At 41.9% G+C, this 26,408-nt stretch overlaps 1 protein-coding gene and 1 pseudogene across 7 annotated transcripts in view; both read right to left on the bottom strand.

The window, feature by feature from the left end:
* Positions 1 to 26,408, bottom strand: part of SNCAIP (synuclein alpha interacting protein) — a 138,609-nt gene that overhangs the window by 63,428 nt on the left and 48,773 nt on the right. For 5 of the 6 annotated variants that reach the window (XM_084882037.1, XM_084882035.1, XM_084882039.1 and 2 more), the window contains exon 2: positions 3,327 to 3,429. In XM_084882037.1, the coding sequence (XP_084738163.1) occupies positions 3,327 to 3,383 (57 nt within the window). In that variant the 5' untranslated portion in view covers positions 3,384 to 3,429. Of the gene's footprint in view, positions 1 to 3,326; positions 3,430 to 10,734; positions 10,851 to 26,408 lie in introns of those variants that run through there. The other variant, XM_084882036.1, reaches the window with a different exon arrangement.
* On the bottom strand, positions 15,045 to 15,957 carry LOC311621727 (annotated as a pseudogene). The gene has a single exon. The product of its transcript is annotated as an uncharacterized misc_RNA (transcript).

Below are 26,408 nucleotides of genomic sequence, written 5' to 3'. Positions count from 1 at the left end.
GCAAGTTGAACACATCTTCGTTTTTCAGTGTTAGCACCTAAATAGTCACCGCTTTGCCTCTAAAACAAATATAACATTTATTGCTCCCAGTTTACCTACATAGGCTGAAACAACTGTTTCAGTATTTGAAAGGTTATCTCTCCATCTTTTCGCATGAAATCATTATGTAAGAACAATATGATTCTGGCACATTTAAGGTATTGAACTTGAATGAGATTGCACTAGACTAGAATAATCTACCATGTTATAGAGGTTGCCAGTCAAATTTGAACTTCTTTAGTTTCATGTGGCCAAGATTGCTTATCCTCAGTACTACCAACATTTGAAGCCAGATAATTCTTTGTTGCAGGGCATTTTCCTGTGCATTTTAGGTTGTTTAGAAGCATTCTTGGTCTCTACCCACTAGATGCCAGTAGCAGCATATCCCTAGCATGAGCATCATTGCCCAGGTATTATCTGAGGATGGTAAAATTGTTCTTATAAGGACCACTGCAATAGACTATTTTCATCTTGGAGAAGCAGTCAAGTATTAGAGCTAAAAGTATAATACTGGAGACAAAGTGTCCCTAACTAAGTGGGTGACTGTGGACAAGTTTTATAACTTGTTTCATGCTTCTGTTTCCCCATCTGTAAAATGGAGATAATAATAATAAGTACCTTCTCCAGAGGACTGTTGTGATAATTAAAAAGGATAGTGCCTATCCTATAGCAAGTGCTCAGTAAATGGTAACCATTACTATTGTTTCAGCAATTCCAAGCACCTTCCTGTTTTTCCTTCTGGTAAAAGTTTAAATGTAGGTCAAAGATCCACACAATAAATACACAATTAAAGGGGGGGGGGAGGTTTGAGTGCAGTTACACAATTCAGATGGATGTCTTTATTTATGTTTCAGAGTGGTCAAGTTATAGAAACTCAACTATTGCATAATCCTGCGCCCCAACTTGCTAAACAGTTTCAGTTATTGCTTAACATATTTTATTATCTTTTAAGTGGAGATTCCTAATTCATCAAAATTATGGGCTGCTGCCAGATGAATCTTCTGTAAACACAACTGCTCTATTGCAGAGTTTAAAAAAAGTTCTTGACATGATGCCTGGTCTTTTCCCTCGAGTTCTTTCTTCACCAATGGTCATATAAATATTACTGTATTATTCATTGAAATAATAACAAAAGCTACCATTTTTAAGAGCAAATCACCGTGTGCTAAGCTAAGTGCTTCATATATATTATTTCACTCAATCCTAAAACAAAACAAAACAAAAAACCTACACAACAACAAAAAAGCTTAGGTGAGTATCTCAGAGAGGCCAGCAAAGGTCAGAACACATCTGAAGCCCAGAATGGTGCCTTCAAAGCCTATGCTTTTATTTACTTATTTATTTTTGTGTGTTTTGTGTGTATTTTATTTTTTAAATCTTTATTGTTAGAAGTATTACAAGTGTACCCCTTTTTTTCTCTGTTGACCCCTCCAATCCATTCTTATCCCCTTCCCAGGCCTTCTCAGGCTTGAGGGCGTCAGGACCACAGGCTTTTTATAATATAGGATAGTATATGTGTGTATGTACTGAGTGTGTGTGTGTGTGTGTGTGTGTGTGTGTAAATTCACTGGTTAATCTCTTCTGGCCTTTTCCCCTTTCCCTCTGAGATATGTTAGTCTGTTGTATGCTTCAATGTCTCTGGATCTATTTTGTTCATCAGTTTATTTTCTTCATTAGATTCCACATATAAATGGGATCATGTGATACTTGTCTTTCTCTGACTGACTTATTTCACAAAGCTATGTTTTTAAAGGGCAACTTCACTAGTAAAGCCCACAACTCCCCATACTAGCATTCACTTTCTTGCTCTTCCCCACTCAGCTCAAAATACCCTGACAGGAGTGGTTATAAAAGAACCACGCTCCGAACACTTTTAAGCCAAGCACAGTAGCACAGAAGAAAGACAGACAGAAAGAACGATATTACAGAAAGGAAGAAATTCATTTCAGTTGGTCTTCACAAGGATTAAAAAAACTGTCTGGATGTGGAAGTAAGAGAAGGCTGAATTCACCTTTCCCTGGTACAAAGACTCATCTAAGGTTAAAATGGATCATTCATCAAACTCAACCCAATAACTCAATTCTTGTGTACAGTAAGTATGTGGATTTCACTTCAAAGTAGAGAGTAAAGGAGAGCCCTAATGTTGTTGCCAGAGGCACCTTAAAGTAAGCTTATTTTTTGAGATAATTTCTAGCTGTGACCCAAAGCTCTGTGCTATGAAATATCAATGAAAAGTAAGGTCAGACATTGTGTCCACCTGCCCCTGAGGCCGCCCCCACCACTGAGGCTCCTGCTGCCGCAGCAGCCCTCGCCAAGGGTAGCAGAGGAGGACTGGGGGGAGTCAGATGAGGACATGGGATTTGGTCTCTTTGATTAATCACCACAAAGCAACTTGCTCAGCCAGCTTTATTTCTGAAACAAGGAAATAAAGCCTTACTTCTCTTAAAAAAAAACAAACACACAAAAAAACAACAGTGACCTTGGAGGTTTTGAGAAGAAAAGTCACATGACTCATTCAGAAATGGCAACCTTCTCATCACAAACTCTGAGTGCCCCACTTGGCTGGGAGGACATGAGAGGCCCACATGCGTCAGAACTGTGTGGCCCAGGACAAGTCACTGCCAGCTCTAAGCAGAGGGTCATGGAGAGGACCCCCGGAGCAGCTGTGATTCTGAGAAGTTCAGTAGCTGACAGCATTACAGGATTAAGCAGGGCTCAGAGGTCAGCTGGTCCAGCTCTTACCAATGCATGGCTCTTCCTCAGTATTCCCAACAAGCATCGGATCTGCACCTTGAAGCCTAGAGTGATTGGAAGACTTCCTCTTGTTGTTCATCAGCTGACCTACCTCAACCATTCTCCAGGCCCTCTGCTATGGATGCCAAGAACGCTGGCTGCTCCATAGCAGGTCAGATAAAGAAAACTAAATGAATAGGGTTAATTATGTGCATAATTGAAAGTTAATTATGTGCATAATTATGTGCATATGAAAGTGCTTACTATCAGCAGGCACTTTATAAATGTACTCAGTGAATAATTCTGGCAACAATGAAAGAGATTAGGAATGGGAGGCTCAGTCAGGTTAAATCTCTCCCAAACTCACACACAATTAAGTGGAATTCATTTCTTGGTCCAGGAGATCCCAAAACCACACTTTGTGTGCCCCACAGGATGTCAAGTTCTAATGTGGCTGGAAGAGTTTAAAGCGGAGAGACTAGAACAGAGCGAGCAGCCCATGTAGGAGAAGGCAGAATCTCCCGAAAGCATTACCTCCAAATAGCAATACTTACGGATATGTCATCACTGAAGTCAATTTCATCCAAATCAAGGTATTCAGGGGCTTCCATTATTCTTCTTTGCACATTTTGAGTCAGGTCAAATACTCATAAATTCCTGGACAAGACAGAAAAGAAAGGCAAAAGGGGGTGAATTGTTTTCCAAACAAAAATTGTATCTATATTTAAACAAACAAAGTGAAAAAGGTAATTGCTGCCAATGCTGCCTTTGCATGCATTTCCTATGTTTGAATGTCCCCAAGCTGGCTTTCCAGAAACGTCCAATGCCGCTCCTCCTGGCCCCCCACCCCCACCCCATGGCTCCTCAGGGGATACCTGTGGTCCTCCACTTCACTTCATTTGCTCCTTCCTGCCCCTCCACCCCCCAGTCCTAGCTCAGGTCTAACTCATTCCCCGTGGTCCGTATTAGGACTGAGCCAGCACCTGCGACGCCTTGGGTGACAGTAGGACTTTGGGAATGGAGTGCCCTGACACCTCAGGAAAGCCATATTCCAGCGTCTGTGTGGGCACATCCCTGGGTACCATCCCTGCCTGGCCAAGCAACACACCCTGGATCTCTACCGCAATAACACAAGTACCAGACAGACACCGACGGGTCAACCGTAACGATACTCCAGGATTTGTAGCACAACCTCCAGTTCATCCCTCAAAAAAACATGTTAAAGGAGGCTCTAAGGACAGACTGAAATCACAGAGTTATGACTGCGGAGCCCCTGCTTCTCGCAGCCCTGCCTGCTGGTGCCAGAGGGACCGAGGCAGGCGCCAGGGTGGCCGCAGCCAGCACTTGCCTCGGGGCTGCCCCTGGCAATTCCTTACATCTGTCAGGAAGATGCATCACCTCCCAGTTCATTTTCTCATCACTTATCATCGTCACCGCTGGCGGCGGCAGTGGCACCTACAGACGTCAAGACAGAAATATAGACCTCCCGGCAGCGCCGTGTGTGCAGTCCTCTCCCCAGGGCAACCCTTGGACGGCGAAGCAGATTCCCCTTCCCGCAACCTGTCTTCCTGACCATAAAAATGGCCTTCTGCACTCAGACCGGAGGAGCCCTTTGTCTCCTCCTCTAGTCAGGGGGTATCATGCAGAGGCAGAAGGAATACGTCACTGGAAAGTGAAAATAAATCCAGGCCAATGAAAATGAGCTCATCAATATAAGATCAAGAATGTAAAATTACCTGTTTTAAAAGTAAACTCTTACTCTGAAGGCATTGCTTTTTCATCGTACGTTTTTAAAAAGCTATACAAAGAGGAGAATGACAATAAAGGAGAAATTGCTTGCTTGCCATCCCATACCTCAAACCCATCACCTGAGTTTTAGTATTTCCTCTCCTTCCCGTCTCACATGAATGTACCATTTTTTTTTTTGTATTTTTAAAATTATGGCAGAAAAAAAATTATGGCAGACGCAGAATTGGTCTAAGAAAGGATTAGGAATCCTACTACCATGTTCAAATGAGATTATCTGTTTAAAATAAACATTGAAAGTTCTTCCGAAATCACAATAAGGTTTAAAATAAAAACCAATATGTATATATATAAATATATGTATTTATCCAGAAATTTTATTATTTCTAGAAATCTAAAACTAGGTCTTAAACACATTGCTTGTTACAAAAAATATATACCCCTTTTCTTCTTAATCCTCATGAAGCTTTTCAGAGAAAAACACAGACGTTCGTACTTGCAAATTACTCAAAATAATGTTCTCTTCCATTCTGCTGGATTCTGAGACAATCCAGGTTCTTTGGATTCCAGCTTGTCAGTGATAGACTTCCTTCCAATCCAATTTCTCTGCACTAAGTCTGTTCTCCACAATGAACTGTTGAATTACAGACTATTCTCATGGCTTTGGTGAAGACAAAGATGATGCTGGGATGCAGACAAACAAAATATCACTAGAAACATGGAAACACAGGGAGATGAAGCAGAGAAATACTCCTCAAAGCAGGGACTGAGTGAGTCTCTACTTATATGGCAACACAAAACAAAATGCAAAATGCAAACGAACATGTCTTAACCAAGCAAATTAACAAGTAATCAGTGAGCCCCTGTTTGAGTCCTTCTGATAATATAAAGAGCAACATACACTCAAAGTATAGCCATTCTCATGGGACATATCCAGTGGATAATATAAGTCACTTAGAGACCTGGTGCGTGAAATTCATGCAGGAAGGCAGGGGCGGTCCCTCAGCCTGTCCTGCGCCCTCTCACAAGCCAAGCCAGGACCCATCAGGTAGGGTTCCTAGGCCTGGTCAGCAATCAGGACCTATCAATGACCCCACCCCTGCCACTGCCACTGCTTGCCATATGTATGTCACTGACCTCCCCCAACACCGGTCACCTCCCTCTGTGGGCAACAGGCATGGGATGTAATAGCCTGGCTGGCCTGGGCCTCCTTCTGTGGGCCGATCGATCATGGGATCCCCAGATTGACGGCCCTGCAGAGGGAGGCCCTGCCCACCTGGCTGGGGCTCTGCAATCTATTGCCATACAGAAGATGGCCTGGGCCTCCCTCTTTGGGGCGATTGATCAAGGACCCCTCCCCCCCACCAATTGCCCTTCAGAGGGTGGCCTCTGCAGAGCAATGGTGGGGTTCCCTGACCAATCGCATTGCACCTGCTTTGATTGGCCTGTTGCCAGTGCGTGTCATAGCATGGTAGTCCGGAAGGTTGTTCGGATAGTCATTCTACTGTTCTGTCATTTTGTCGATTTGCATATTACACTTTTATTATTACAGATGATTTGAAAGCAGAACATCTTTACATTTGGACTTGAAGGATGATACTGAGATTCTTTCTTCTGTAGTCCAGAACACAAGAGTTACAATAGTTAGAGTCCATTGCTGGAAGCCTTGGCTACTGTTCATATTTATCTCAGTGGCTGGGATGGTCCAACCTCAAAATAAAGGGTCCTAGCATTCAGGACCCTCCTTTACTTCCTAATGGGCCTCCATGTGCAATGCAGCCATCACCTTTAAGATGCCTTATTCTACAGCCCACTTCCTTTGGTCTTTTTTTTTTTTTTTATCATTACTGTTGAAAGTATTACACTTGTCCCCTTTTGTCCCCCACTGACCTTTCCCACCCCACTTCCTTGCCCCACGCAGGCCTTCCTCACACTACTGTCTGTGCCCAAAGGTTATGCATATTATGCATATAAAGTCTCTGAGATTCATCAGTCTTGTTCCATGCTTCCATGTCTCTGGATCTAGTCTGGTTTTAAAGCTTCTCTCTTGCAAGGTGCCACTTTGAAAGCATTACATCCTCATTTGTACTGTGCAAAAATCCCTGTGGTGCACCAATCCCAGCCACATTCCCAACATTAATGGCTTCTTTTCAGTTGAGGGCGAGTCCACAGTTGTCCCATGGTCATTGCCTCCCCCTCCTCATCTGCCCGTCCACTGAGCACCTGGCACCCTTGGTATTCCGGTGAGGAATTAAGGACATGATAGGAAGGGATGAATGAGGTCAGATTAGAGCAGCGGCTGCAAATAATCCAACCTGATAACCGCGATCGAGGCTGAGGGCGCTTTCTCCACCCTGCTCGGCTGGCGCCATTCCACCCTGCAAGGCCCTTTTCTGACGGAGGACGCACGGCTCTGATGGAGTGCTCAGCTACGGAGGGCATACACCCGAGGCCTGTGAGCCGAGTCTGGCCCACAGATGTGATGTGTTTGGCCCTAACAGCGTTTTAAAAATAATCAGATCAGTTGCCAACATGTAGACCTTGGGTGATTTCACATTGAATTCTGGACTTCTGGCTTCACTTAAAAAATATCTGAAGCTGTGGCAGCGCAGGTCTGCATTCCGCATGACGAGAGTTGGCGTCAGCACAGCTGCAGCTGCCCTACCTGGCCAGGCGGCGTCTCCCCAGCCCACCAGCCCCTCCCATCTGCTTTCCTCGTGGACAGGCCGTGCCCGGCCGTGGAGGCATGTGAGTGTAGGACCTTTCAAAGGAATTCAGTATTAAACAATAAGCACCCCCCTTCTCCTACTTATTTTTTTTCTTATTGGTGCCATCTGCCAAAAAGAAGTATTGTTTACTTCATTTGTATTTTAAGATTGTTTTAAATTCTCATACCACAGCAGCAATAAAATAAAACTTCTTACAAATTAACTATGAGCATGTTACAGTTTGTGCTTTCACAGGGCCTTCGTTCTATCTCACAGTATTAGAAAAAGAAAACCTTCAGGAACATAATAAAGTGTTACGGGATGGAGGTTGTATCTCCCTCCTTTTACAGCTAGAGGAAGGAAGGGATCATGCCTGCGGTGGGCACTGTGGGTTTCCATGGCGGCACCTCCCTGTTGCTGTGAGGAGAGGGGAAGCTGTGTGCCAAGTGCAAGCCCAAAAAAGACCGAAGCTGTCCTTCCTCTGGCCAGCCCAGTAGCTTGGATGCAAGAGAACCAACCTTATTCAAAGCCAATGGGAGTGGGTTCACACCTACGTGAGAATATTTCCAGCCTCCCCAGAAAGGGCAGTGCAGCTTACAACCCTTCAGATGAGATTTTACTACTCTGCATCATAGTTGGCCTTGGGCTGCTTGGGACCCCAGGACCCAGTCATTTATGAATTTGTGCTGCACCCCACCCTCTCGGCCCCGGCCCTGCCAGCGGCAGTCTGTCCGCCCAGGTTCCCTTTTGTATTGCTACCCCTACCACCCAACAGACCTCTCATAGGTCTGCCTGCCTTCAGTACCCACGAGTCCACTACAGCTCAGCTTTTAATTGCTCTTCACTGATGCTGGCAATTTTCGATTTTTGTCATTCAATTAGGCAGGCGTGCTGTGTGTTTAACATTTTCATAGGGGGTAGAGGTGAAGGCAGACATTGGGCAGGGGATGAGACTAGAAAAAAAGTAAAGGAACTATTTTCCAATGTTTCAGCTCTACCACTTTGGGCAGGAAAGTGGGCAGGGACGTGCAGACACAGGGCTGGGAGGTGGGCCCTGCATATTGTGCAGAATCTGCTGGTGACACATTGCCCCCCTTCTTTTGATGTGCCCAAAGCACTGGGAGAAACTTTATTCAAACTCCAAACTGACGCTTGGCTGGAGAAAACAAAGAACAAAATAAGCAGCAGCAACTATACTCAATGTCTGCAGGGTTTTTCCTACTCCACGGAGGTTTGATAAGCTGCCAAGAACAGAAGTCCCTCCAGTGCCTGTTAAAGTTTGTGGGAGGGGCTCCTGAGCCCTAATGGGTCTATCAACACCATGTCACCTTCTCATGCGTGGCCTCAACGATGGCCCAAAAGCTTCCTTTAAGGGAAGATTCAATTTGGAAAAGAGCTCAAAACAACCACGAGACCTCCTGGATAATAAAAATCAGACAAGCAATTTAAAAAAATAGCCTCCCCCTCTACTAGTCTAATATTCAGGTGATATTTTAAAAATTGTTTTGGTTGTGACTTGAAAATTGACTCTGAAAATAATTCCAAACGGAGACGTCCAAAAATCTGTTGGGGAATGGCAGCATCACTGGAAAAAGCTTGGAGGGGCCAACAAAGTTTCTTTGAGGAACTACACGCCTTTAACATACATGCTCTGGTGTGCTTGGCTCACAATAAAGGGGCTTACTGATTGTGACTACAGTCACATATCACATAAATGGCTCGAATGAAATTCTTCTTAGCATGAACTGCCTCACTCTGTTTTACAAGGAGTCAGCAGTGTTTCGTTCTGAAGGCTCATGTTACACAGATTTCTCCTCTTTTGCCGAAGTCGCTGTTGCCACATTTACCAGTAAACTAGGAGGCCCAGCAATTAAAAGTAAGTTAAGGCTTGTCAAAATAAATGAGCAGAGTACATTCGGTGATGAGGTAACCTCAACTGATTTGTATTGCAACTTCTCTCTTTACTCTCTAATTTGCCAATACTTGGGAAAACAGAGTAGTTCCCTATAAAGCCCTACAAACACACACACACACACACACACACACACACACACACGCAGCCAAATTTTTACTGGGATAAATTTTCAGTTTGAAAGCCTGCACATAAGATACCAGACTTTCTTTAATATAGTAAGAGCTTTTTTTTTTTTTTTTTTTTTTTTAATCACAAACTAAGTACTGGAATACTTTGGTGGAAAAAAGTGTAATATATGAAATGTTGTCCCCAGTTGGCTCAGTAGCTTGGCTGGCAAGGAAGCCACTCATTCCAAATGTTGGATTCGGTTTCTTTCGCTCTCTGATTTAACAGTGGCCAGAAGCATGGCAGTGGCTAAATGTCTCGTCCTGAAGCAGAAAAATGATAGAGGCAAGAAACTTCTACTGGAAAGAGGCAACTAAAGGAGAGCCAAGAAGCACACAGGGGGACCCAGAGGGAAAGCACAAGCTGGTCAGATTTCACCCACTTCTTCACTTGCGGGATATTCCTGCGTGCACATGCTGGGGAAGAGGACCCTACTCTCCACGCCGGTGCGGGGCATACAGTACGAGGGAGACAGACAAGAAAACAAGCCATTAGAATATAATGCAGTTCTTGCTTAGACAAATAAATGCATAGCAGTCTGAGACACCTAACCTAGACCTTGGCAATGAGAGAAGTCTGCCTAGTAGATGTGAAATCTAAGCTGAAAGCTGGAGGATGAGGGTGTGGGTGGAGAGGGAGTTGTAGGGGCAGAAGGAAGTGTTCCAGATAGTAGTGATGTTAGGACAAAGGTCTCAAGGTCTGGGCGGTTCTTAGTAAATGCTCGTCTTGCTAGGTTAAAAGGCAGCACAGTATTTTGCAGATGCAGCTGTAACCTGATGAGCTTGACCAGAACCCAACCTGGTAAGTTTAGCCACTGCCAAGAAGAAATCAACATGTAATTAACCAAATAGTGTACATAAGCAATGGCTAAGCCTCCCTTCGGGGAGACGGAGCTTTCTTGCTGCAAGTAAATAAAACTACCTAATGACAACCACATCTCGTTCTTGACTAGAGCACTCCAAGCAGTGAATCCCTTGAGTTTGGTAATGGTTACAGCATGCACAAAGGCCTAGAGGTGAGAATTCTGAAATAGAATTTTCAGAAAGATGAATAACACTGATTTAGCCTCTATTGATCTTTTTTATCTACAAAAAGGGGGTCTTGAATTGTGAGGGCCACGCTGGGATGATAAGCAGGGGTGGTTGGGGGAGCATTTCCAAAACCAGAGTGTAAACACAGCACATTTCTTGGAATATCAAATTTTCTGGCAAATTTGGAGAAACTATAAGTGCATGCTTTCTATCAAAAAGGAGACTTCAACGGAATGTATTGAGCCTGAACCATCTCCTGGGGAAGCGGCATTATATTTTCTGTTTGAACACCCACAAAAACATTCACGAAGCAAAACTTTGCACCAGGGTCTGGATCTGTGTGCTTTTATATATAATCTCTTATATATGTTTCACAAAGACCCTGGGACACACAGACCTTTATAATGTCTTTCATGGGGACAAGGAAACCAAGGCTTACAGAGATTCTATTAATTGCCTCAGACACGCAGCCAGGAGTTCTGATGTTAAATTTGCTTTTCTCCTTTATTTCAGCATGCAAAACTGCAATGGTAAAGTAATACTTTACTTGTGTCAAACATTTTTTAAAAATCACCTTCACTATATTTTTAATTTGATTTTATTTATTACAACTCTGTATTGCCTTTTGCAATCATATTCTAACTATTTTACAGATGGCAAAGCTCAGAAATGTTTGGCCAAGGTTATGCACCACCAAGTAGGGGAAACATCAGCTTAGACAATCCATGCCCAGCAACAAGCCCAGAGCTCTTCTGATTCACCGCCCCCACCCAGATTTCTCTGAAACGTGGGCACGTCTTTAAATCATATAGGTCAGAATTCCGTAGACATCCTCTCAGCCCTGGGTTGTATTGCTTTTGGTGTTTACCAACTGTAACTCCAAATGAATTGCTCCTTCCTCTCTCTGGCAGAGACTAAATAAAAATGGTAGGAGTGACCATCATCATTAGAGAAACATGTATAGATCTCTATTTCCCTAACTTATCTTGCTCACAGATACCACTGAACATAGTCTCTGGACCATTAGTAGTATATTCCATAGCCAAATCATTTAACACTTAGATATCATCTTAAGAGAAAATCTGATTATGACAATCTTTCCTTGTATTTCATTTTAAAAGGCAAGTAAGATAGTATTGTACTGGAAAACCCATTCTAGATTTCAGGACTGCTCTGACAAATCCCTATAGCGGTTGGCCTTTTGTAGTTTGCAGCCCTGGCTTGTAGTTTAAAATACTTGCAAATGATTTGGGGGTCATTTAATTATTTCTAAAATCTCAATACAGAGCATGAACCAACTTATACTATAGAATTTCAGAGCTTGAAAAGACCTTATATATTTTTAAACTTATCGTTATTGTTGAAAATATTATATTTTAAATCTAGAGGTAGAGATACATTTAATTTTGTGTGTGCATGAGATTAAAAGTGGGCTTAATATTTAAAATTATTTTTTGAAAAGGAGGAAAAATATCCATGCTTGCAGTAGCTGCACAAGAGAAGTAAAAAAAGAATGTACAATAGAAAAAAATTTATAAAGATACACATAAACACAAGATAAAATATATTGTGTTCAGTTCTAGATGCCACTTCTTAAGAAGGCCACAGGTAAATTGGAGTGTCCTAAGACAGAGTAAGGAAGTCAAGATAGGCTGTGTTTGGAAAACCAGTTCATGTATCACAGCTAAGGAAACATATAACTTAACAGTGACAAAAAGCACTCTCCTTGCGCTCTAAGGACCTAAAGAGCCATCAGATAAAAGGAGAATCTGCCTTCAAGGATAGACCTTAGAAGAAATTTCAGGGGTGCCAAACTCAGCAATGACTTCCTATAAATGACACCTGGAATGCTCTGATGTGGGGTGGCAGCTTTCTGAGATCACAATCACCCCACAAGAACCCGTTCATATAGAGGTCTGGAGGGATCCTTAGAGGGAGGGAAAACAGGATCACGCATTGGGAAGGAGGAATAGGTAACTTTCTAACTCAAAGATTCTGTGTGGTCTGAGATGGCAGCAGAAACACCCCTGAAACAAAACCAGGACCTCAGGACAGTCCTGACCCACTTCAACCCCTCTCCAGGGTGCTACAGGACACTCTCTGCTGAACTTCCTTTATCTTACATCATCAGCCATCCTGATCCCACTAGGAATGTGAATAAAATATGGAGGTATAAGGGAGGGGAGGGAGGACAAGGAAGGGAAAAAGGAGAGAGAAAACACTTAAAAAAAAAAAAACACAAACGGAAATGTTCATTCAATGAGAATATGATTTACTCTCTGTTGTAGATGAAACTTATTGATTCCACAAGGACAAAACTATGACCTAATGCGGTCCAAACAAAAAGAAAGTATCTGGGAAGAAAAAGGAAAACATTTCTAGCACTAGGAAGTTGAGCCTGGGCTTAAGCCAACTGTGTCTTGCACAGGCTTCTGGAAAGGAACTATGGAATAATTTGGGAACTGGATCCCTTACACAGTCATGTACAGGAAACTATCCAAATCCAAGTTCCAAATTTTTGGCACACCTGAAGTGGTCATGCTTTGCTCCTGATTTTGCAAAGATTGCTTGATTTCTACAGTGAATTTGTTTGGCAATTATTATTGAGAATGTATGGAATACAGATGACAATCCTGATTCCCATTTTAGAGCTGAGTAGACATAACAGCAAAATGCATGGGGAGCATTAAAGACTATCCAGATCAAGAGTCAGTTGTCCTGGCTTCACACTCATACCTCTCAGTGTTTGCGAGGACTAAACGTCTGGGCGACACCAGACCAGTGGTGCTCAAAGTTCAGCGTGCATGAGAATCATCCCCAAGGCTTATTAAAACAGATTGCTGGGTCCAACTTCAAGAGTTTCTGGTTCAGTAGGTCTGGGTTGGAGCCTGAGAATGTACATTTCTAACAAGTTTCCAGGTGATGCTGGTTCTGCTGGTCCCAGAACCACATTTGAGAACTGCTACCTAAGATCAATGACTTGTCCCAGCCTGGGCTACATCTGCACTTAATTAAAAGGTGGTTACCTCTTCCCCACAACCCCCATCTCCACAGATGGTAACTTCATTATGCAGGATCCATGCCTAGTGCCCTTCTGATTAAACTGCCTCAGTGGATTCACTAAGCATTTCCCATGAAGACCACCCAGAAACCTCAGAAGGTCTCAATTTTGTGTGTGTGTGTGTGTGTGTGTATGTGTGTGCGTGTGCGCCCGTGCACGAGCTTAATTCCCAGTACTATACAAGGGACAGACGTTGGAGTAGAAACCCTACAAAATTTGGGCCTGGGTTACTTTAAAATGTCCTTTCTCCATAGCACTTTATGGCAGCAAATATTTTCTAAGTTTCTCCTGTTAATGAAATCCAGGTTTATAATTTTATATGCAGCCTTTTTAAAGTAAGAATCTCAATGTAGGGCTGTCCAATCATCAGAACTATAATATAACAGATCTCATGTCTACTAATAAAGGAGGAAAATAGAAAAATGCAAGAATCTAATAACAATTAGCTTAAAATTCAATGATTACATAGCATGTACGCATCATAAGATATTTAAAAGTCATGGAGTCTAGAGCAGACCAAATGCATATATTAGCTAAATGTGAAAAATAAAATCCTGCCCATGTATTTTCAAATATAATTATAACTAGAAGCCTGATGCACAAAATTCATGCATAGGTAGGGTCCCTAGGCCTGGCCGGTGTTCAGGGCCGATATGGGGGCGGGGGGGGGGGGGTGCGGGGGGAGGCCCTGCTGGCACAGGCCTTGGCTGGCCTGGGGTCTACAGGCCGAGGGCAGCGCCTGCATTGAGCATCTTCCCCCTGGTGGTCAGTGTGCATCATAGCAACCAGTTGTTAGACCAGTAGTTCCGCTGTTTGGTTGATGTGCATATTAGGTTTTATTATATAAGATGTGTTTATTTTTATTGAATCCAAATCCAAAAATCAGATTGTTAAGATTTTATCAATTCCTTCAATTAAAATGTTCCAATTTAATAACCAAAAAAGGAAATAAGCTCCCTATAAAATAAAGGTCCCTTTTTTTTCTGAAGAAGAGTATAGTTTGATATTTAGGTGATTAAGCAAGCATAGTGGGCTAAATGTCTGTAATAACAATACTGACAGATCTATGCATACACAGAAATTGTAATTTAGCAAACACTAATTCTTTAATCCAATGCTTTTATCTAGCCCCAATTTACTAAAGACACTTAAAGGAAGGAAAATGAACAAAATACGCTTCTATTTTGTATGAGGTAATATGATTAACAGCACAAAAACTGCACACTGCATACAATGTGGTAAAGCATTTCAAGAAAAGCATAAGAGGAAAACACAAGGTCACTGTTGAGTATCTGTAGGAATTCAGCTAGGAAGTGGGACCCACAGTTTGATTATGCCATTTCTAACACAATACCCTGCCCAGAGTAAACATTTAATAATATTGTTTACATTGAGTTCATATCCAGGCTGTGATCACTGAGTCATTGTATACATTCTACTGAATAATCTTAGTGTTGTACTAAACAACAAATGCTGTGATGACTGTCTGTGTTCATATATCTTCTTCTTGCACAAGTTCCCTCAGAAGCCTATTTTGGGGGCAGGAGTCAGTCATCTTCCAGATCCCCCTTTCAGAAATGGTCTATTGACTTGAGCCATGGAAACCTTAGCTGCACTTTCCAGTGATGGGGCTCATTTCCCACAGATTAAAACTGAGTTTTTAAATTAGCATATGGAGAAAGAATAACATTTGCAGGCTGTGGTGTAGGCTTTTCCTCTTTAGCATCACAGAAAGACACCAACTTCACTTTGTAATTCACCAGCACAAGCAGGAAAGAACTGAAAGTAGAGAGGCCTGAAGAGAGGGCTGTGAAAACAGCTGGATAAAAGACACAGGCTGCCAAGTCTTTTAAGAAACAGATGAAGATAAAGTGAGAAATCCAAAGTGGAGCAATCAGCCACATTAATAAAATACTGAACTTGGCCCCTCTAAGAATTTCTGAGTCATCCTCTCCAATCCACATGTCGCCATATGTCATCTTCTTTCTTTCCGAAAGGAGACGTGACACCCAGAAACAAAGGCTAAAATGGCTAAAGGAAGCATATGGATCAAAACTAAAAATACTTTCCCATAGTAAAACTCTATCTGCTTGCTTCCACAGTTAGGCAACGCAGGTAAATCCTGTTAGAGGACCAGGGGTATGGACCATTCCCTGCATTTGAGTGTTCTGATTTTCCAGTATAAATTAACACTGGGATGTACACAGCCACACCAGCCATCCAAAGCACAGCAACCACCTTCAAGGAATGCTTCTGACAGTCCAGGTTTTGAGCCTCCCTCAGGTGGTGAGCAGTTGGGTAGAGCTTCTGCAGGTAGAGCAACACAAAGTGTAACATAACCCAGATGGCCAGTGAGGTCATCAGGACTGTCGAGAAGTGCAAAACCTTGCAGCCAGCTGAATCCAACATGAAACCAAAGGAATAAACAATTTTCATGACATTCACCACTAAGTTTTTCATGAGTTGGACAAATAGAAGACTGAAGATCAGGAAAAAAAAAAAAAGAAGTTTGCAAATACCCAGTGATGCATTTCCTGGTAGCATAAAATAAACACACATTTTCAACCAAGCTCACAAGGATGATGGTGTCACAAGCAATGATCTCGAGTATGACTACAAATGGCTTCATGGTAACTGGCAAATCGGTGATCTCAAAGGTCTTCTCTTCAGTTTAAGTCACAAGGCATTCCAATAACTGGTAAGAGGTCTTTAGTGAGAAGAATTGCATTGTTTTTAAATCCACTGAATGTTGACAAAATCATCAACTGGTATCACCCTAACAGCTCAAAGATGGTCTGTCAGAGATTGCTCCAGTGATGAGCTGCTGAAAACAGAACAGCTTTCCAAGAGGATTCTGTTTTATCATCTCTGGGGAATGAACTGTGATGAGAAAGTTTTAGGTATCATCACTTAGTTAAAAGTTCTCAGAAATATATTTATAACACTGTAATGCAATTTCTTAGATGAGTATCATAGGGTTTTCAACAACCATGAGGGAGAGAATAAATTTGTGCCAGCGAAGGAAAGGTGGTCAGTGGCTAAAGTGACCCTTTTCACTCATGGGAAAAAATGAAAGTGTGTGTGTCTGAATAACAATGACGATTTCCAAATAACCAAATTATTAAAAAAATTTGCAAATTACCAATGACAGTAATAACATGAGCAGGGGTCTTCAAACTACGGCCCGCGGGCCACATGCAGCCCCCAGGGGAGTCTGATCCTGCCCGCCAGGATTTTTGGGCAGTGAGCGCAGCCAAGGTGTTACAGTAGGAATTAGTAGTTCTATAGTCCGGCCCTCCAGCTCTCTGAGGGACCGTGATCTGGCCCCCACTTTAAAAAGTTTGAGGACCCCTGTGATAGAGATTTAACAAGATCAGTAGTTTTCTAGTTTCTCTACCATTTTTGGAGAGTACAGACCAAGGACAGAAAAATGATATTGAAACACGTTGCTCAAATAATCTGACATTAACTCATTTTTTTGTATGAATTCTCTTGGCCAAGCATGTCATAATGATCCATTCTGGGGACAAGCTACTTTCCCTCTATTTATAACTTTTGCTGTCAGTCATCCTATCCTATACTGTCACAATACATGCTTCAGTCCACCCAGTGGTGTACTGGAGCCAGCTTGCACTGACTTGAGCAATCATGCACATCTCTTTCCAACTCTGCAGTCAGTAACTTCATGTTAGGAGCTTGAAATTGGGTGTGCTTGGAATATTTACACCATGGGAATGAGCAGGGCTTTTTGAGGAAAAGGACAGTTGTTTTACTAGACAACATTGGCCAAAAAAAAAAGATTAGAGTTATAAAAAAATTAACTGGTATTTTATCTATATAAGGGTAAGATCAGTATTTGGCACACACCAACCCTTTAACTAAGGGCACGTGTAGGAGGTTTATGATAGTGTTATCAACCAAAAAAGTTGGGCCCCACAATTCCATTGGGAAGGATGAGCCTGGGGGGCTAACACTTCCTATCAAAGCCTTGATCTTTCATCAGCTACTAAGATAGAAAATCAGTTCAGAGACCTGATACCACATTTTTCTTTCAGAAAAAAAATATTCATTACCTTGGTGTCAACTGTACTCAGTCAAAATGGCTAAGTTTCCAATGATGATGATAATAATAAGATAGTAATAGTAATAAGACAATAATAATGCTCATATTGGCTATCATTTAATACCAATTTGAGCCAGACACTATATTGATGTTTGGCTTTATAAAGTTAACCTCACATAATCCTTGAAATCATTTTCATTTCACTGATGAGGAAACAGAAAACCAGAGAGGAAAAGTAAATTGCTCAAAGGTACTGAGTAATGGACACAGGAATCAAAACCAGGTATGACTGATTCCCAAACCACCAGTTCTTCATCACAGCTTTTCCACATACGCTGTCAGATGGTGGATTTTCTGCTGACTATTCTTGATCTTCCCCTAATGACTTACAATTTGTATACTCAACATACAGAGGCCATAATAAACTTTTGAGAAGTGAGTCCTTAGGTTTATAATATACAAGTCATACATGTTTTTTGGATAGTAATTAGTCATCTCCCTCCTTCTCCAATGATAACAACACACATGGCGGGTCTTGGGGAGATCTTTAAACATTCTGCCACACCAGTTCAAGATGCCTTACTTGATACAGAAAAAGACTGTTTTCAAGACTCCCCTTCCTGCCCCCATAGGCAGCATGAACTAAGAAATTGTCTTTGAGATGCTATTTCTCAAATATGCCCAAACAATTTATGGCAAGTAATACTGACTTCTCAGGGCTAAAAGGGTTAAAACAAATGTTTTGTAAACTCTCCCCACCTCCCCCCAAAAAAGGCTTACATAAACATTAATTTTTCAAATGATCAGCAAACATATAATATGTCCCTTTGCATTAGGGTGAAAGTATATGTTTTTTCCCTCCCCCATAGGGTTCAGAAATAGCATACATTAAAGTATAAGGGAAGTAAAAATAATTTTCATGAATACTGGCTTGATTGATGGATAATACTTTTGTTCCCTATGGCAAAGTAGGGCTACAGAGTTATCTTTGTAAGACTTAATCAATTGGTTGTCTGCTGAGAATCTATCTTGATACACTGGACTCTAAGAATGATACACAGGAGTGGAAGCCATTGTCCCTGACTTCAAGAGGCACATAGTCTGGTTGTAAGAGCACAGAGATGTATAATGCATGTGTTATTTATGTCACTTATCATAAGGTATATTTAAATAGGTATTTATTAAAAATTAATAAGTAATGAATAATATGATATAATAAATTGTCTGGTCGTGAGTTCAAAAATTAAAACATTCAGACAAGAAAGGGACTCCTATGGGTGGGACTATTTTTAGTCTTTAGTTCACAGGAAAGGAAACTGAAGCTCGGAGAAGTTAAACCACTTGCCCTAACCAGCAGGAAGAGATGGCACTGGACTCTGCAGACCTCTGGCTCTCAGCGGCTATCCTGAAACAGGGCGGGGAAAGCAAAGCTGACTGGATTGTGAAGCAGAGGTGCCGAGAAACCTGTGCAACTGCTGAGCCCTGACAGCAGAAAAGCCATTTCTCAGCAGGGCCCCATGTCCGAGGGCCCAGGCGGCAATGCTGCATCCTCCACCGAGGAAGTCAGTGGTCATGTGTACGCTTCGAGGAGGAAGGAAAAAAAATCTTCCTTGGGACACTGAACACAGGCTCTGCCAACCCAACTTCACTGAGGTCATTTGAGAACTGAGGAGTTCAAAGGTTCTTCACAGCTTCCATTTACTTTGGCATAAGATTTAACAGAAAAAGAACTAAGGGAGAATGTATATGGCCCAGGCTGTTTTCCAAATGGCAAACTGCTGAAGTTATTTAGAATTTGCTTTAAGTCCCGATCACATGTAAAGTGGTTCAGATGTAAATGCTTTCCGCGTGGCTTAAGGCAATCCAGGCCCCCTCAAACGCACATGTGCTGTTCTTATAGGAAGGCTGCGGATTCAAAATCTTTAAGTTCTTTGGGTTCCTCCTGATTAGAGGCTGCTGATACTTCATGCAGCGCTGGGTTGGCAGAGGAGAAATAAAGCACACGGCTTCCTGTGGGCATCAGGTTCTCACAGTAGCGCAAAGATAAACAAACTTTGGCGCCCGTGGGAAGGGCATTTACTCCTTTAAATTGAGTATGTAATAGAAGTAAATGTCTTTTAAGAAGAGATGCCTGAAACTTGATTCTGAATCTATAGAAGGGCACTAATTTATTTTAATGAAGATCAGTATAGAGCATCTGGGGGAAGGTGTGCCTTCTTGAGAGCAGGCTGGCCTGACCACCCTGGATGGTTTACTAAGAATGTCTCACAGAAAGATGCTGCTTAAAATTATCTGATGTGTTCCCTGGCCAGGATCCCCTCCATTTTATATAGAACAAAATGGAGGGGATCGCCAAATCTTTTATAATCAATGGCTGCCTGAAGTTATTTTCAATTCTCTCTTAAGGCAGTGATTTCGTGACCAGCCAGGTTAGGACTGAAAACCCCTTGTCCAAATTAGAAGTGAGTGAAGAGGAACGCCAGGCTGGCTGGGGCCCCAGCAGTTAAATGGTAACTGCCTTTTAGATCTACTAGTGCTGCTATCGATAATTACATTAGTGTGCTCAGTGCTGGAAAACGTGCATACTAGCCCCAGGCCACGCTGGTGGGGGCGCTACGACTGATTAAGCCTTGCCCTGAGCTGGATCCTTCACACACATTCTCTCCTGAAACCCGCACAGTAGCCTAAGAGGTATGACTGGTTTCAATGCGGCTGAGTCACTTGCCCAGTGGGTTCCAGGTGGTACATGATTGAAACAGGAGTCTCATCGGGTTTGTGTGGCCCCCAAGGGCAGTGGGTTGGCAGGGCCTTGAGTAGGAATGGGGAGAAACACTATATCAAAACAATGGCAGGAGCTGGGCAGCAGAGAAGAATGAGGGAATTTGAGAATCAAGCCTTTAAAGCCTCCAAGTATTTGGAGCCCAGTACAAGCGAGGTAAGGAAGAGCCTGCACTTAGAGAAGCTCTGAGAGTAGAATCTGGGGAAGCCTCTAAGTCAGAACTAAGGAGAATGGGAGAGGAGAAGTTTCCAGAAGAAAAGGGATGGCTTTATGGTGCACAGGGAAACCACTGAGCTCTTCCCACACCAAAGGTGCCAGAGGCTGAAAGGCCTGGTGAACCAGGAAGCAATGTGGAGGCAGCAGTGCCTACGCTGGCACTCTCCAGGCCAAATTATGAGTGACAAAGTCTGCCTTTAGGAATCTGAAGCCAGAAGACCTGAGGTTAAATCATATGTGGACTGTGAAAGGTTTGTTGAGTCGTATCTACTCTGACCTCAAGTTCCCTACAGACAATGACATATATACTAGTAGAGCCATATATGTGCAAGTATATACAAGCTTGTGTATATACATATGAACAGACATATACATAGACATATCTGTTTATGTTTACTCACACAGCTAAGAGGAGATCATAGAGGCAAATGAAACTGTCAACCCAGTCTGAAGATTGCAAGGTGTTATATTCAATTGCTAGTTTTTGTATTTATCTCCTAAAATCACATGGACAGTCATAGAGGTGTTTTCTGCTTGTGACCGGAAGGTGCTACGTGGGCTCTTTGCCAAAGACTGAAATTCTAAACACACTGTCGGCAGCATAAGCTAGGTTACTTGGCAAGCAGCTATGGAAAATTCCCCGAACCTTCTCCAGCAGAGTCCATCCCTGAGCCCCTTGGTCTCTATTCTATCCCTTAAAGCAGGGGTCTTCAAACTACGGCCCGCAGGCCACATGCGGCCCGCAGAGGAGTCTGATCTGGCCCGCCAGGTTTTTTGGGCAGTGAGCGCAGCCGAGGTGTTACAGTAGGAATTAGTAGTTCATATAGTCCGGCCCTCCAGCTCTCTGAGGGACCGTGATCTGGCCCCCACTTTAAAAAGTTTGAGGACTCCTGCCTTAAAGATTAACTGATCTCTGGCTTTTTGCACCTGACCACAAAACTGACAACCTACATCAACCCTACAAATAAAACGGATCGCATCTTTTCTCCCCTCTCATCCGAAGGAGGCACCTCTATTCACTGTTGCCGCTTTCCTGTCCCATTTTACTTCTTAACCAATCACAGTTTTGTTTCTACTTCTTTTCCTCTGAAAATGATTTAGAACAAGATTACCTCCTACCAGTAAGTCCAATAGCACCTGGTGCTATCTCACATTCTTTCTCTTTTTATTTTAAGGCTGTTATTTTTTTCCTCCCTATAGATCAAAAGTCTTGGTCCAATTCTTTTCTCACTCAGCCACTGACCCCTATGTGTGCAGATATCCATCTGCTCCTGGACATTTCCACCTGGATATTCATCGGCTGCCCAGCTCAGACTTAACCTCACTTGGCCACCCCATCATTCTCCATTCAGCTAAGGTCACAGACTTGGGTGTTATCCGTGGCCCCTTTTTCCCTCCACTGCAAATTCAATCATTCTGTCACTTAATCATTCTGTCACTTAAATTTTTAGCCTTTCACCCTTCCTACCATTTTCTTATTATAGCTTCTCATTGTTTTTTTTTTTGTTGTTGTTGTTTTTTTGTTGTTGTTGTTTTTGCTGGAACTAATTTGAGAAGGAAAAGACTAAAGGCATGAAAATTATTTTTTTTTTGTGCTTCTTCAAAAATTCTCAGTCTATACAACTCTCCAAGTGACTTAAAACGCAAAAATGGCCTTGTCACTTTGCTACTGAAAACGCTCCAGTGTCTTCCCACTGCCTACAGGACAGTTGGCCAATTCCTTCACCAATTATATAAAGTCAAGCATGCTGGGTGCCTGCATACTGTTCAGCTCCTACCAATCTCTGACTCACACTGGAAACTTTAATGATACTGATGGAGATTCTGTGTATAGCCCATGCTGTTCTTTGTCCTGGGGTTCTGGCTTATGCTGATATCTCCGAGTATATCCTTATTTTCTCATTATGACCCCAAGCCACCCAAACCTCCATCATTGCCTTTACATTTGCCAATGAATGGTGCAATCATTTGCCTATTCGCTCAAGCAACTGTATTTCCTAAGCTCCTTTGACAGCTGACTGACTACCTGATAGGTCTGGCCAAAGGCAGGCTGGGGTGACAGATGAGAGGGCAGGGAGAAGGTAAGTCTCTCTCCATCTCCCTCTCCATCCCCTCTCCTCTCATTTTCATTCTTTTTCCCTCTCCCTCTCTCTCAAACACTCTCTTGTCCTGTCACAGGCAGTGTCTACCATATGCTATCATTCCCATAAGGCAATATCACTGGCATCATTCTCCAATGTTCCAGAAGGCCCTAACTTGCAGGTGATTACAGACCTCTTTCCTTTGTCCTTTCAGCTTGAGGGATTGGTCCTAAGGAAGCATTCATTGCTACACCTGACTTCAAGTTTAGATTGTCTATCTGCCTCTTCTTCTTGTGCAAAATTCCTGTGCAAATTACATTCAATATACAATACTTACCATAACAATATCATTATCACCAAGAGTAAACCCCACGGCAGACTATGAACTCTGGATGATTGAAATGTGTCAATGTAGGTGCATCAACTCTAACAGACATTCCACTCTGTGGGGGAGGCTGATACTGGGAGGGACTATGCATGTGTGGAAGCAGGAAGAATGCAGGAAATCTCTTTACTTTCCTCTCAAATTTATTGTGAACATAAAACTTCTCTTAAAAAGTAGTCTTTTAAAAATTCTATTTAGCACAACCTTATAAGTTTACAATTTAGGAAAAATTAGATCTAGAAGGGCCTAGTGACCTCCTAAAGGCCACCCAGCTTTCTAATGGCAGAGTTGGGAAGAGGACACAGGTCTACTGAGTTTTTCTGCCTGCCACATTTTTCACATTTATTGAAAAATAAATAATAGTAAAAACCAAATGAAATAATATTATAAAAAAAGATTTAATTTTTGACATTAAAATATTTAATTTTTGACTTGACCTCCAGTTGGCCGCCCGTGCATTCATACCAAAGTCCAAATGACTTCATGAGCGAGACAGTCAGAACACAGGTGTCCATGTTCATCACAAGCAGGCAAAAGACATGGTGGTTCAAATAATACATCTGCTTGAATTCAGTTATTTAGAATATGCATCAAAAGTTTCACATCTATGTCAAATGTCTGGACAATAAGAAGTTGAAGATACATATTTATTTTTTCAGATGCATTATCTTGGATATGTGGCTTTAAGAAACTTTTCAGCTTCAAACTAATTTAAATCTATCAAAAGATATTTTTAAACTCCTCACCAGCTTCTACTACTAGTTTAGGTGCTATGGAAAATAGTGATTTTTGTGTTTTTTCTTCCTTTTCTCCTCTATACCCAACTGATGTTGGATCCTCAATTTAAACACTTGAGTTTAACTCTAGCTCCCCCCTCATTTTCCCTTTTCCTGGCTGAACTCTTCCAGGTGAGCCAACACATGGAAGCCAATCTCAACCACCAGAACCCTGCTTACACAGGGTCTCAGGAGAAGGAGCTCTGTCATGTCCAGAGCAAGACCCTTGCAAGAAGCAATGCCAACTGGTAGAGTAGGCAAGACAATATGTGACTACTTGAACTGTTGGCATTAAATGCAACCAACCCAGTGAAAAAACAATGGAAACTAGATGTTTTAAACACAGATTCTTTCCCTCTTGACCACATGTTTTGTCTGGGACTCAAACCCTTATCACACTTTTCAAACTCCATCCCCCCAGGCAGAGCAAGTTGGAGCGGGTATTGTGTACTGTTTAATTTATTTGAATGTGCTTGTTATCATTATATTTCTATCAAGGCAGGGGGGGGCATGCCAAGGCCATTGAGTATGGTTCATGCTCAGTCCAGCCTCAGCTGGACCTCTCGCCTTCATTCGTTCAACTCCAATTGAGTTATTGGCTTACATCATGCTTATTGTCTAGTGAAACGCAGAAATGTAGACATTCTTCAGTTTCTTCTCCCTCCATTTAATCTGATCTGCACTTGGTAACCAGTACACATTCCTATGAGTTCTCAGACTTCAAACATCCATTTCTACTGATAAGCCCTAAATTGTGTTTTAATCCACTACAATTCACTTCAAACCAATTCTATAGTTCCTCTGCATATCTCTGATTTTCCACCATTATTCATTCTATTTGCTCCATTTCTGGGGTCAGAAAACACCCAGATTTCTGAATTTCCAACACCTCTACTGTGGTGATCCATACTGATAATCTTGGTACCTCAGCAGGCAAAAAACAAGATTCATCTCACTCTTACCAGATATATACTCCATCACCCAATGTCCACAGGCATTTAAGTGATGGAAACATAGTGTCCTCATCTGTAAAATGGGCACTTTAAAGGTAAATGAAGCTTCAATGAGATCACATAGGCAAGGTCCTTGGAGTAGTGTTCAGTAGATGCTAGCTGTTCCTGTTTTTATTATCATTCTCCTATTAGATCAAGGACAATATCTCAAATGTAAAATCATTTAGTGCACAGGGTCAATGATGATCAGAAAACAGGACTCCACAAGTGAAATTCAAAACATCAACACATATTATCTTTCATCCTCTGTTGTTCCAAACTGCACCCATCCTCCAGTAGTGGAAAATTGCAAGGGTCATACTTTTAAAATCCTTGCTAGTTAAAAGATGATTGTGCTGATTCAGGGCTGAGGAAGCATGAAAGATCTTTTCCCCCTTCCCTATGTCTGGACTGTCATTAGGAACTGATTATGTGGAAGCAGAAGGTCAAATGATACTGATGTGAAAAGCTGTTCTGGCAAAGCCAGGGGACAGCATGAGCAAACATGTCAGGGATGTGTGGATCATGACACAGCTCTTCAGCAGGGGATGGTGATAATTCTACCCAGGGAGGCCTGGTTATCCAACTTCCCACAGTTTTAAGGTCATATATGGATGTAGAAGTCTATTTAAAAATACCCTTCCCCCCACCCTACCCCCAAAAAACCCGCCCCCTCCCTGCTTATATGTAGCATCTTTCATTAAATCAACATTTTTGGAAGTTAGTCCCACACTGCTTGTGGGAGGTTTCAAAATCTCTTTGACGCAACACAAATACAATGTAAGTGGACTGGAATCAAAATTGCAAAGTGCACAAAAAGAGGCAAGATTCATGCAGAAACAGTGATGTTGAATAACTTCTGGAAATTCACGTCAAGTCATTGGAAAAGTTAGAGTGGTTAGTAATTTCAGAAACACGTCAACAAGGGTGGTAGTGTAATAGATGTTTCACAAGAGAATGATTTAACTATCAAAAGATAAAGAGAGGCTTTGGGTAAGTTGATTAAGCCCATGGACATTTTTTGGGGGGGGAGGTGTCAAAAATGACCATAATTATGTACCACAATGCCAAACACAAAATTATGTGTAATGTGAATGTATAATTTTGTTGAAAGAAATGACTGGCAATTCATTCTAAAGCTCTGATGTAAATCTCATTATATATAGTCATGAACGGTCTCATTTTCATAATTTCAGTTTAAATTTTCAAGGCAAATTCCAAATTGGTGAACTTTGTTTGTTTTACTGTTTACTATGAGGATATGTGGCAGTTTATAGTGACTTGACTCTTTAAATTAAGGTTACTGGGATGCCATTAGTTAATAAAATTATATAGGTTTCAAGTGTAGATTTCTATGATACATCATCTGTATATTGCATTGTCTGTTCACCACCCAACGTCTAATCTATCGATATTTGTCTAATATATTTGACCGCTTTTTCCTTTCACTACCACCTCCCCTTTCCCTCTAGTAACCACCACACTTTTGTCTGTGTCTATAAGTTTTTGTGTTTAAGTGGTCTTTTATTCCTCTCCTGATTATTCTCCAATAATGAGGACCTCTAGTTCATAGAATCACACTTTGTTTTCAAGGAGTACACTTGAAGACATTACAAAATAAAATTTAAATGCTAACTGAATTAGCATTTAAAAACATGGTATGCTTTACGTGTTCCAAAACAAGAGAGTTCTCTTCTCCTAGTAGACTTCCAGCTAAT

The sequence above is a fragment of the Pipistrellus hanaki genome, assembly GCF_964339955.1.
Source record: "Pipistrellus hanaki genome assembly, chromosome: 4".
In the NCBI taxonomy this organism is placed as follows: domain Eukaryota; kingdom Metazoa; phylum Chordata; class Mammalia; order Chiroptera; family Vespertilionidae; genus Pipistrellus; species Pipistrellus hanaki.
Note: the sequence above shows the minus strand (reverse complement) of the source record. Positions and strands in the feature narration are given on the sequence as shown.